At 36.0% G+C, this 12,693-nt stretch overlaps 2 protein-coding genes across 3 annotated transcripts; both read right to left on the reverse strand.

The window, feature by feature from the left end:
- Positions 1-548: 548 nt before the first annotated feature.
- LOC113056041 (28 kDa heat- and acid-stable phosphoprotein-like) lies at positions 549-6,331 on the reverse strand. The gene is made up of 6 exons (XM_026222496.1): positions 6,099-6,331; positions 5,640-5,722; positions 5,451-5,519; positions 4,576-4,700; positions 4,333-4,484; positions 549-1,690 (listed from the first exon to the last, which is right to left on the reverse strand). Exons 1-6 carry the CDS (start codon positions 6,109-6,111, stop codon positions 1,656-1,658), a joined length of 477 nt encoding a protein of 158 aa, XP_026078281.1. The 5' UTR covers positions 6,112-6,331; the 3' UTR covers positions 549-1,655.
- A 3,006-nt stretch (positions 6,332-9,337) lies between these two features.
- On the reverse strand, positions 9,338-11,885 carry LOC113056536 (monocarboxylate transporter 3-like). Of its 2 annotated transcripts, XM_026223311.1 has the most exons (5): positions 11,668-11,885; positions 11,439-11,582; positions 10,314-10,584; positions 9,754-10,238; positions 9,338-9,660 (listed from the first exon to the last, which is right to left on the reverse strand). In XM_026223311.1, exons 1-5 carry the CDS (start codon positions 11,882-11,884, stop codon positions 9,485-9,487), a joined length of 1,293 nt encoding a protein of 430 aa, XP_026079096.1. In that variant the 5' UTR covers position 11,885; the 3' UTR covers positions 9,338-9,484. The 2 variants fall into 2 exon arrangements, with proteins under 2 accessions (XP_026079096.1, XP_026079095.1); XM_026223310.1 differs by having other exon boundaries at positions 9,754-10,584.
- Between the last annotated feature and the right edge of the window lie 808 nt (positions 11,886-12,693).

Here is a 12,693-nt window from a genome sequence, read left to right on the forward strand (position 1 = left end):
AGCTTGAAATGAAATATTTAAAATTACATGGATTGATCTATGATATTTAAATGGAAAAAAAAAACTAGTGATTAACTTTCGAATAATAAACTATTCAATTATTAAACACCGTTTTGAATACTGGAAAACATCTATTTGTGTAACCACAAGCGCATACAATTGGTCCTTTCACGTCAGCGTTGAGAAAAGTAACTGGAACAGGTGACTCTCGCTCCTCGGCTTCAGGAGACGAGGTACAGTATTATGCGACACCGAAGCAATACGAGTATTTTATTAGTTAAGAATACCTAAATAATCCATAATCCACAGACCATTTGTTCACCTTCTAGATCCTCAACGTCAAGATTTATCACATCCTTAGATTAAATATAAGATACATAAAATGAACTTTTCAATGAATCTTAAAAAATGAATAAATGTAAAAGAAATTAATATTCGATTAGCTTTTATTAAAGTATTTTTATTGCAAATGTCTACATCAATAATGGGAATTAAATATCCCTGTGTTGAAATGCAAAAGTACTGACTGACAAAAGAGAAAACACTTATTCTTTTACAAATTTATTTATTTGCATACAACAAAGTTTCAAATAAGGAATACTACTGATCACTGATTTCATACCAATAGCCCAAGTAATTACTTACATCAGTACAGGTGAGTGCTTTACAAATGTTAAAATACTTTGTAAATAACTGAGTTTAAGAACTGGAAAAAAAGTTGCACCATCATCATCATCATCGGTAATATTGCTTTCCTTTAACGGTCAAGGCAAGTCAGGTCCCAGCAATGGGCTAAAGCATAAAACTCTTCAAAATACTATGAGGATACACCAGTGAGTCTAGTAGTGACAACAACAACAAAAAAAAAGTTATATTTGAGCAATGGTCCCACCTCAAGAGAACTGCAAAACCCCTGAGTAAAGGGGCATTATAGAAGATGATGTGGTGAATGTGGAGACAAGCAACAGCTCAACGGGCTGTGACGAAGCAGCTACTTTAATACTGTCCTAGTGATGCCTTTTATTGATATTGCATTATATTGTGTTTAAGCACTTAAAAACAATAACATTTTAAACGAGGATGTAATCTGCAGCATCCTGAATTCACCAGGTAACAACCAAAATACCCTTCTATTAAACTTTAAATGACTACAGATGCATTTTGTACTTAAACAGAATGAGGCCACACAGACAGTACAGTAGAAGGGCTGATGTCGTTCTTTACATAAAAAGACAAAATGTCTAGTTAGTGTTTGTCTGTTCCACACAACAACCTACTTCATTCTTTCCTATCAGCTCACGTGAGCACACCTGCAACCCTACCTCACTCTTCCATAACATCCCAAACTTAAGTAATGGAGATAGCATCATAGACATGTAGAAACAGAGCAAACTCCAGCAGCTTTAGAGTCTGAGCACAGTGAAGGTGTCAGGGAAGGGATATGGTGAGTGAAGATTGGTGGTATTGAAAATCAAAAACCCAACAAACTTCAACGCCATACACAACCTCCCATTCGACTTCCTACAAATCTCCAAATCCTCCAAACTTGGATGGATGGATGACATGTATGGATTCCCCTGAGCTGTTTCCTCTAAATAACTAGTCCCCTTCCCACCCTCCCCAGAAAAGCCCTGTCCTGTGTGATGATGCTTGGACTAGCGTTTCGACTTGGCCTCTTCTGCTTCTTTTTCTGAAAGAGATTTTAAAAAGCAGACAATATCAGTGTCATTATTAAAAAAAAAAAGAATAAGGAGTTTTTTGATGAACTATCCCTTTAACTAGTTCATCAGTATTATCTCAAGGAGACATACCAAACATATTACTATGAAAATCCATAAGTCAAACTGAAGGACTTTGCCCAAAGGTAAATGCACTTTCTTCAATTGTATTATATTAAAATGAACAACACATTCACTTATATTTACAATGTTGCTTCAATGCCTTTTTTTTTTTTGTATTGCAGGTCAAAAATTATCATGGCAAACTTTGGCCCACTGGCCTTGGTTTGGGCATCTCTCAACATGTACACACCACAAAACAGGAAGATTTGTCCATTACATAGGTGGTCATTAGCAATGTTTCCATTCACGTATTATTATGCACATTTTGGGATATAGCATTAAAAAAAAATGCTGAATGGAAATGCCAAGATGCGGATAAATTCTAAAAATGTGCATAAATGCGTTTAAAGGATTTGCAAATTCACGGATTACATAATTACATTGGAAAGGTCACGCAGACATCATAAAAGTGTTTTATTTGAGTACTAGAAAAATACAATAAGAACAATTTGAGTAAGAAAATTAAGAATAATAAGAAAAATAAAAAAAGATTTAACTTTGTATGCCAATTACAGAAAATCCTGAGACAGCTAGAAATGCAGCATTTACAATGAATTATGATGCAAATAAGTGCTGATGGCCACTTATACAGATGGTAATAACACAAATGCGCCATAAAGTAAATAATCCACTCTCTCTATTCATATAGACGCGTTCACTTTGATAGCCGTGATCATGCAGTAATAGCGAGCTGATTTGGGCTGATTTGCACTCAAACAGATGGTATTCATGCAGATACATTCACATTCAACATAAAACACACTCTCACATATATAAAAACTGTCGAAAAATAAAAGATACAAAGAAAAAGGCGATCACTATAAGTTCCGCCCCCATCAGCTGACAGGTGCATCAGAGCGCGTCACGAGGGAGTGCCAAAATTCAAATAAACTATCTTTCACTCATTCTTTTTTCCGGTGGATTGCCTCATTCTGTTTGTGACACTGTACGCTGCAAAACCATGCCGTGTTTTTACTATCAAGACGCAGTTTCTGAGCGTGATTTATTCCATATCGGATGCAAACAGTTCTGTCGCTGAAGAATTGAAATTGGACTAAACGTGCTCCCCTTACCTTTCTAACTAAACCGGGATTTACAGCTGTGGATGTGTTTATGACTCAATGAACGCAAATACAGTCTTTATAAGCTTTCCATTGAAAAACAGTGATCTGTCATCGATGCCTGAGGCTTAGATCTTTATAATGATATATAGTTTGTCAAGATTAAATTTGTCCCGTAAACTCTAAATTTAACTCTAAAAAATCTATTCGTAAACACTGACCTGTGCGAGGGGCGTTGATTACACCCGTGTCAGGGTGTTGGCTAACAGGTTAAATAAGGATATATATATTTTTTTTTTTTAGAAAATGACCTATTGTTTCACTAGATAAAACCCTCCCTTATTCTTTGGCTGAGATCATGAAGAGCCCTTTGAAGCTGCATCGAAACTGCAATTTTCACCTTCAGCCCATTGGCCACCATTTAAATCCATTATATGGAGAAAAAATCCTGGGACGTTTTCATCAAAAATCAACAAAATTTCTTTGCAACTGAAGAAAGACAGACGTGAACATCTTGGATGACATGGTAGTGAGTAAATCATCAGGAAATTTTTATTCTGGAAGTGAACCAGTCCTTTAACTTAGTCTGACAAGTTTTTTTTTAACCTATAAGAAAATGCGCATAAACTATGATGAAAAACAATTACCGTATTTTCCGCACTATAAGGCGCACCTTCAATGAATGGCCTATTTTAGAGCTGTTTTCATATATAGGGCGCACCGGATTATAAGGCACATAGAACAGAAGATACTGCAGTCAAACGTTTCACTGGGTTTGCGTTATGCATCCACTAGATAGAGCTGTGCTAAAGGGAATATCAACATTTTGACAGAGCGCCTTGATCCATATATAAGGCACACTGTCGTTTTTTGAGAAAAGTAAAGGCTTTTAAGTACGCCTTATAGTGCGGAAAATACGGTACTGAATAAATTCCTCAATGCCCATCAAAAAACATGTGACTTTGCACGATGGGATGGGATGACTAACCAGCAGACCAATCTTGTTAAACACTATCTGAAATGTTTGTTATGGCCATTCTAACATGCCTGAGCCAAAGTTGTTAAGGTGATTTGGTATGATAACATCCCAGAATGGTCTTACATGACTGCGCTCCCAAACAACAGGCATCTGCCTCCAAAAGTAAAACATGAGCACATTTAATCTGTACATTATGATGCACAAGTAATTTATTAAAATACAAAAAAAGAACCAGAGTGGCTGCTCCTACTGCAGCAAATTACCTTTTTCTTAATGATATTTAGTGCCAGTTTTTAAAGAAACAACTATTTTGTTGGATGGAAACGGTGCTGTATTCACAAATGTTTTATGCGATGTTCCAATTTTTGTGCTCAAGTTACATTTGCAACGCTGGATGGAAACATAGCTATTGATTGATCTCTCATTAGAAGACTTTATGCGATCAGCTCACCTTTCCTTAGATCTTCTCTCTTCTTTGCTGCGTCCTCCCTCTGCTTTTTTATAATGGCCAGCCTGGCAAGGTCTGCCTTGGCCTGGTCGGTCTTCCCCTCTAGATGCAGCTTCATGTACCGCTCCTTAGCCTTCTGCTTTTCAATCTCTTCCCTACACAGGGAAACACATATACATTTATAAAAAATAAAAATAAAAAGTTTATTTTACCCTACGGTTCTCAAGTATATGTTGTCCCCCATACCTTTCGCGACGTGAGAGCTCCTTAGGTGCATCGACATCGACTTCCACAACCTTCTTGTTCTTCTGGGAGACCCTATTTGGATTCTCGATTTCAATTAGACCTTCTACACCTTTCCTTTTAGGTTGCTTCAAGAGAAAAGAAAACAACATAAAAAATAAATAAAGCCCTTCATAAACCATAAAAAGCCTTTTGCAGCACCTTCCCCATCTTATATAAAATGGTTTATGTATTAATACAAATAATCATAATATTGTAGGGTTATTTCACTCAAACATTTAAATTCTCTCATCAGTTACCCACCTTCATGCCATTCCAAACCCACATGACTTATACTCATCTTCAGAACACAAATTAAGATATTTCTAATATTTTCTCGTCATTTTTGTCCATCAACTGAAAGTTCACGCAACCAAATAGCATTTAAATGTAGAAATGTTTTCTGAAGAGACATGATCGCTTAATATGATGAACAGATTTAATTTAGATCTTTATTCATATGCATGCAAAGGCTCAACTGTTCTTGCTGGATTTCAAGCCTTTTTTGAGTTTTTGTTTACCATATGTGCGTTGATCAATGTTTATAGGTAAATCAAATTTAAATTAAATCTGTTCTTCTTGGAAATACATTTCAGAACAGCTAGGTTAAACCTAGCTATTAATATAAAGGTATAAATATTTTGAAACATCAAAATGTTGGTTGGGTGGAATTCTATTGGAGGGACAGAAATGTATTTCTCATGTTTTTCTATACAAAATATCTTCACTTGTATTTCAAAGATTAACTTAATTCTTTCAGGTTTGAAAACGAGGGTGAATTAAAAAGACATTTCATTTCTGGATGAACTGTTTAAGTGAATTTATTTCAAATCTCATACTTCATCATCACTGCTGCTCTCCTCTTCAGATTCTGATGAACTTCCACGTTCAGCCCCTTCATTCGCTTCCTACACCCAAAATAATCACAGTTTCCATTATACAAACTGATGCGGAGCAATCATCCCCTCCACTGTATCAATTTCAGGAGTGTGTAGGTGACAGAAGATGAACACTAATGTTACACTCACCATTTCCCTCTGAGCTTTCATCTGTCGATCAATCTCCTCAGGGTTGCTGAACTGCTTCCCACGGCCCTTATGGTTCTTTTTGCCTAAGGTGGTGGGCAAGGCAAAATAAAATAAATAATCAACAAATACATACACACAAAACACTAAGAGGCAATGGAAATACATGCAGCTATGTAATACTACAATTAAGCTGAGCATGAATAAGAATCGTCGATGAAACTGTACACTTATCGGTCAGACAATACATGTGCGGCTACACTGGTCCAGTATGGCCTGAGTTTGTACTAGAATAACGTTACATGCACCGTGATTTACCCATTAAAGCTCTAACCATTAACAGTACCCTATAAGGTCATACATTTAACTTTAATATATATAACGTTATATTATTACACTGCTGTCTCTATCTGTATGTTAAATAGCTCTCAAGCAAGCACACGGTAACGTTACGTTACTCGCCTCCTCTCGGCATTGTTGAAACACTCTTTTGACGATGAAAACCTTCGAAATGAAAAGGATTATTTCTTGTCCTTAAATTAAATATACCCGAAAGGAATGGATAACGTTATTGTGTTCTGTGAACCTTTTAAAACGGATTATTTTAAAGGTAAATACGACGCAACTTGACCGACTCAAATTGATACCGATGAAAGCACTATTTTGCCGCTTCCTGAGAGTGACGTCAGGCGACCGTACAGTTGATGATTGACTGCTGGGTTGGCCAATAAAAATTCTAAATAGTTTGTACGACAGAGATAGTAGCCAATAGAGACGGAGCGTGTTTAGGCCACGCCCACGCCGGGGGTGGGGGGAATCCAACACTCTCCATTTACTTTCTATCGCGCTAAGCTGTTTCCTTTTCATTTCTGACTTATAACAAAAAACAGAGCAATGCCTAACAGTTGCTATGTGACCAGATGTACAGCAAACAAGCTAAAAAAAAACTACGTTTTCATAAGCTGTCGACCCAAAAAACGAGCGTTTAGGACACAAAAGTGGAGCGCAACGTGTCATATTACTTTGAGAACTGCGCCCACTAGAGGGAAACGTAACCGACGACAGCAAACATGTATTATTTTTAACCATGTCAAAGGATTATTTCACCACCCTATGTGAATAAAAGCGGAGGAGATATATTAAGAAACTACATTTTATTGGTCTATATCAGTGTGCCTTTTCCTAACCTTCCTTTTGAAATACCCCGACATCTACAACTATTTGTGTCCTAAATGCTCGTGTTTTTGGGGTCGACATCTTATAAAAACATAGGTTTGAGTTTTTTTAGCATGTTTACTGTAAACCTTGTCACATAGCAGCTTTAAGGCATTGCTCTGTATTTTGAGCGTTGGATTGTTTTCCCCACGGTGGGCGTGATCTTCAAATTATGACACTGCGCTCAGTCTCTATACAAAGTCATGCAATTTTCGTATAATTGATCACATTTCTCATTACATTTAGATTAACATTTACAGTTATTCATTTAGCAGACGCTTTTACACAAAGCTACTTACAAATGAAGATTACAATAAATTCATCATTAAGAGCAAATAAACACAAGAAGCACTATTAATACACCGTTTACAACATTGTTTAGAATAGTGTAAGATAGAACAATGAGGGATTAAAGAATAGTGAAAGGGATGTGCTGACAGAAGAGATGAATTTTCAGTTGGGTCTTTGATACAGTTATGATTTCTCTATAATTCTGACCTTAGACGTTCCCCCTCCAGAGCATATATATTCATTATATGCAGTGTTGTTTTATTATATGACTTGTTTTATATTATTTATATATCATTATAGAATTTATTAATATTTTGAACTTTTAGTATTTTCACTTTTCACATAAATTTTAGTTAGTTTTAGTCATGTGCTTTTGTAAAATGCACTTAAAAAATTGTTTAATAGTTAAACTATTTATCTTTATTTTGTTTTTGTTTTTTCCGTTTTAATTTTATTAAATTAATCTGTCAGTGTAGATTCATCACTAAACCATCCAGGTGTTAAAACATTCTAAACAATTTAAATTTGTATTAAAATCAGTTGTAAAAACAGGAAGTAACTCTGGCAAATATATCACATGCTCATCAGACCTACAGAGGTCATATGACTACTAGATGTGCACACATGCCAGAGTAGATGGTGTTACTGCTCAGGGGCACCATCATGAGCAGTAACACCATCTACTCTGGAATAGTGTGACTATAGTCTCCGGACGGAGCAGCCTGATCTCTCTTTGCAGCGATGTGGCAGTGTTTCCAGCACAGCATCATAGGCGAGGGACAGATGATGTCTCAAACCCCCTTCAAAGAGGGACACTCCACCTTTACATTAATCACTTCCTTTACTCCTCTTTCAAACCACCTCTGTTCTCTTTCCAGTATTCTCACCCCATGGTTGTGAAAATTGTGTTTTTCTTGTTGTAGACGCAGGAAGACTGCTGAATCCTGCCCAGAAGAATGTGCACGTCTATGCTCCACCATTCGTCGATAAAGTGGCTGTTTTGTTCCTCCTATGTATAAATCCTCACACTCCTCACTACACTTAACAGCATATACAACATTACTTCTTTGATGTTTGGGAATCCTGTTCTAGACTAAACGTTGTCTCAAAGTAGTCATTGGTTTGAAATACACAGCAATAAACCCTTCTGAACTCCTCAGATTCTCCAGCTACATAAGGGATAGCGTTTTTTCCCCCTGGATATTCTGTCTCCTTTGTTCAAACTCCCTTTTTTATTTTCTTTGAGTTTTGATAAATGTCCTATTTCATAACCGCATTTCTTTTAATGCTTATTTGATGTGTTTATTCTCTTGCTCTCTGGCCTCTGGAAACGTGGCTATAATCTCCACTCGATGTTGTAAAGTGTGAATCACACCCAGTTTTTGTTCTAATGGGTTGTGTTAATCAAACATATGATACTGGGCCATATGAGTGGGTTGATGGTACACTTCCACTTGTAATCTCCGGGCACCACCCACTCTTAGCACACTCCAAGAAAGGAAGTTTGTTGTCCCACATCTCCTCTTTAGTAAACTTGATATTTATATCCACTGAATTAATGTGCTCAGAGAATAAATCATTTTCCCTTCTCTTAATCTTTACCCACGTATCGTCCACATATCTGAACCAATGGCTTGGAACCTCACCACATATATGTGTCCAAAGCTTTCCTTTGCACTTCCTCCATGTACAAATCAGCCACTAGGAGACACTGGGGAAGCCATTGCTCATCCATGCTTCTGTCGATAAAACTCATCTTTATACTTGAAATATGTGGTGTTTAAACAATTCCAACGTTTGTATAGTCCAGTGACTTTAATAAACATTTAAATTATTATTATTATTTTTTTTTTTTACTAAATTAAGTATTTCAACCTAAACTTATTTCACTTAGTTGCCAAGATAACATTTCTAATTTTCTAAGTCTTTTTATCCAATATTTCAGCTTAATCTTAAATACAAAAAAAATAGTTTCCATTTTAGTTAGCAATAGCAATGATTCTACAGTTAAAATGTCATTTAAAACATATAAAAATGATATTTAACGACATTTGTTTTGGTGTACATACTGTATATATAGGCATTTAGCACATAAAATCAAAATCAATATAAAATATCCTTTCTAAGAACATGGCACTCAAAATCCTTTTTATTGTCTTAGACTTCCTTGACCCACGTGATCAAAAAGTGTTTTGCTGATTGTGGCATTGTGTAATTTATATGCAAGAGTTAGAAATTAGGAAAATCTAAACACTAACACACAAAATATTAATAACACACATATCTAAACAAAAGATAATTAATTGAACATAAGTGTCCCACTTTTCGGCTTTCTCCATTGTTTATCTTTTCGGATTGATTGCCACATCACCATGATGTTTCTGCTGTCTGTCTTTGTGTTTCTTTCGTCTAATAAAGAAGAATGATGCAAGGGCAAGAAATAGCCCAGCAGTGATCAGCTCTCCTCCAGCCATGTAAAAAATCAGTTCGTAGTTCTTGTACTTATCCACCAAATAACCTGTGGAAAAAAAGATTACATTTACCAATTTATCATAAGAATGCATTTCATAATGGACGATTCAATCTAATACAGGTTTTCATCATAACTGACCAGCAGAGGGAGGTCCAATCAGTACAGCCACTGCCTCGACAAGGAGCACTAGGCCAAGTGCACTGGAAAACCCGCTTTTTCCCACAATACCCATCAGCACTTCGAATTGTAGAGCACCCACCATGCCATAAGACAGCCCGAAGAACACACAGAATATAATCAGCCCCTTATAGTCTGTGCTTGTAGCTGAACAAACATCTGTAAGGCCGTTGAAGAGCAAGGCAAGGCTGAAGAAATAAGCCATCTTGGGTCGGATCCATTTTAAACCGGCTACTATGCCACATGTGGGACGAGCAAAGATGTCAACAAATCCTATAATAGACAACAAAAAGGCAGCATCCTGGTCAGGCACTCCTTGGTCCTTAGCATAGTTGACTAGTAGAATAGTTGGAACAAATAGGCCAAGAACAACTATAAATTTTGCAATAATATAGATAATAAGCCCTAAGTCAGCAAGTACACTGAAGTCCAAAAGCTTCTTTTTACTGAGCTTTTTATCATTATTGTTTTCACAAACAATGTTCTCTTGTCCAGCCTCAGGAGGGAGCATTTCCCTGAGCTCTTGGGAACAGGCTATCACTTTCCTTTCTTTGTATTTTAAGGGTCTCATGACTGCTCCACAGGTGCAACAATTGAGCAGAAGACCACCGGTGATGAGAAAGCCTCCTCTCCATCCATAGCGGTTGAGAAGAAGTTGTCCTAAAGGAGAAAGAGCTGACAGAAATACAGGGCTTCCAGCTGCCGCCAGTCCATTGGCGAGTGGTCTGCGTTTGTCAAAATAAGACCCCAGCATAATCAGTGATGGCTGGAAGTTCAACGCCAGTCCAAGACCTTTAAAGAGACAAAGGCATTATTCATTCAAAATATGGAATTTTTTAAATAGTATTTAATGTTAATAAAGCAAAACATTTTTTTAACAACAAAATATAAATATCAATCTTACAGTCATGCTGTTAAGTCGGTTTGGAGCCCCGCACATGACATGCAAGAAAAAAAAAAAAAATTGTGTGCACGATTTACTAATTCGTTCCCTCAATGCGCACGATTACTATTCCGTTTCCTCGATTTGCTATTGCGTTCCCTTGATTTGCTAAATCGTGCACACGATTTAGGAAATCGAGGGAACAAAGGAGTAAATTGTGCACACAATTTCTAAATCGAGTGAACAAAATAGTAAATCGAGGGAACGCAATAGTAATCGTGCGCACCATTTAGCCCGCTATTTTTCCTGCATGTCATGTGCAGGGCTCCGTAAGTGGGAATTTCAGCATTGTGATTTTGTTACATTGTTAGCCAGTAGGTGTATAAGACATAAAATACTTTGAGATACGTCTCCAAAACGGAAACTTTTTGATGATGTGAATTATTACGAGTTACTACTAAGAGAATATTTTTATTTTAAATATAAGTCAAAGCAGACTGGATGTCTCCAAGCAATACAGATGTTTAGTTCTCGAATTAATCAGTCTATTTGAACGAATTGGATGAACCAACGATGAAACGACTCACTAATAAAGGCACTAACACAACGCCACCTACTGGCGTAACAATGTAACATGCTGAAACGTTCACTTAAAACTCTCCACATTCCATAGCCAGAACAAAACTTCAGTCTACAAACAGTGAAAAGTTTGAGTACTAAAACTGTTTATGGATTTATAAATTTAGTTTAAACTTTTAGTTACCAGTAAGGACTCCTGCAGTGAGGTAAAGCTGGATAATGTTAGTAGTGAAAGATGCAATTATCATCCCTCCTGAGGCCAGTAATCCTCCAACCAACATGACTGGCCGGCATCCAAATTTATTAACCATGATGCTGGCGATTGGTCCTGGATTAAATGAATATGAATATATTGAGCATTCAGAAAAAAAAAAAAAATCTAAAACATTTTAATTCAGTTTACAGCATCTTACCTGAACCATACAGCATTGCTAATATTATAGATGAAATCCAGGCTGTGTCACTGTATCCACAGTCAAAGTCCTTCATTAGTTCTTTGAAATACACACTTATAGCTTTCGGGAAGGCATAAGAGAAGCCAGTGACGACAAAACATCCTAGCAGAATGATCCAGCCCCAGCCACCATCTGGGGCACCTACCGTCTCTCGATCCTCTACAGTTGTTCCCATATTTGCTTAGGTCTCCAAAAAAGAAGACATTAAAGATTTTTAGAATAAAGAAAAACTTTTCAGACAGAACAATTTCTATTCAGTTGATACTGAACATGTGCTGTTGATAGAGCACCTGCATCACATTCACAAAGTTAGTTAGTTCATGAGCACAAGCTACATGTTTCCCAGGAAGTACAGAAGTCAATTTACTCATTATGTGACTGACACAGACAACATAATCTCATATTGAGTGAATCTTAGAAATTTAGACAAGGAAGTATCTTAATATATATTTTTTTTAATTATCAAATGCCTATATCAAATATCAAAAAGTTCCTGTGTGATTCATTTAACAACATGCATTATTTGTACAATGTTGAGGGATTTCCTTTAAATATATATATATATATATATATATATATATATATATATATATATATATATATATATATATATATATATATATATATATTCTACTTTGTGCATTACTGTAGTATAATCTGATTTAAAATGTCTGGCTTTTGATGTAATCAAACACCTGACAGATTACAATTGGGACAGACTTTTTAAAATGACAACTAAATGTTACAATTCTGCAGTTCATCAATATAATGTTGTAAAAATTTTATTTTAATTGAGAAATGAACCTCTACACAATAAAATGCTTTTTATCAAGCAAATGTGTAGTGCTCACATTATTAAAAATAATTTATTTTAATTTTGTATCAGTGTCCATGACAATACATTGTTGTACAGAATTTCTTAACTCTAATAAAAATCCTGGGTTATTTTTTATATTTTTTAAATGTTCAGATACAAATAATGCA

The sequence above is a fragment of the Carassius auratus genome, chromosome 37 (assembly GCF_003368295.1).
Source record: "Carassius auratus strain Wakin chromosome 37, ASM336829v1, whole genome shotgun sequence".
Classification (NCBI taxonomy): domain Eukaryota; kingdom Metazoa; phylum Chordata; class Actinopteri; order Cypriniformes; family Cyprinidae; genus Carassius; species Carassius auratus.

Coding starts and splice junctions, on each gene's coding strand:
- LOC113056041 (XM_026222496.1), bottom strand. Junction 4,701..5,450: donor AGAGCAGCAGTGATGATGAA/GTATGAGATTTG, acceptor TTTCTCTTGAAG/CAACCTAAAAGGAAAGGTGT. Junction 1,691..4,332: donor GAGAGAAGATCTAAGGAAAG/GTGAGCTGATCG, acceptor AATCTCTTTCAG/AAAAAGAAGCAGAAGAGGCC.
- LOC113056536 (XM_026223310.1), bottom strand. CDS start 11,884: ATGGGAACAACTGTAGAGGATCGAGAGACGGTAGGTGCCCCAGATGGT. Junction 11,583..11,667: donor AGCAATGCTGTATGGTTCAG/GTAAGATGCTGT, acceptor CATTTAATCCAG/GACCAATCGCCAGCATCATG. Junction 10,585..11,438: donor CACTGCAGGAGTCCTTACTG/GTAACTAAAAGT, acceptor GTCTCTTTAAAG/GTCTTGGACTGGCGTTGAAC.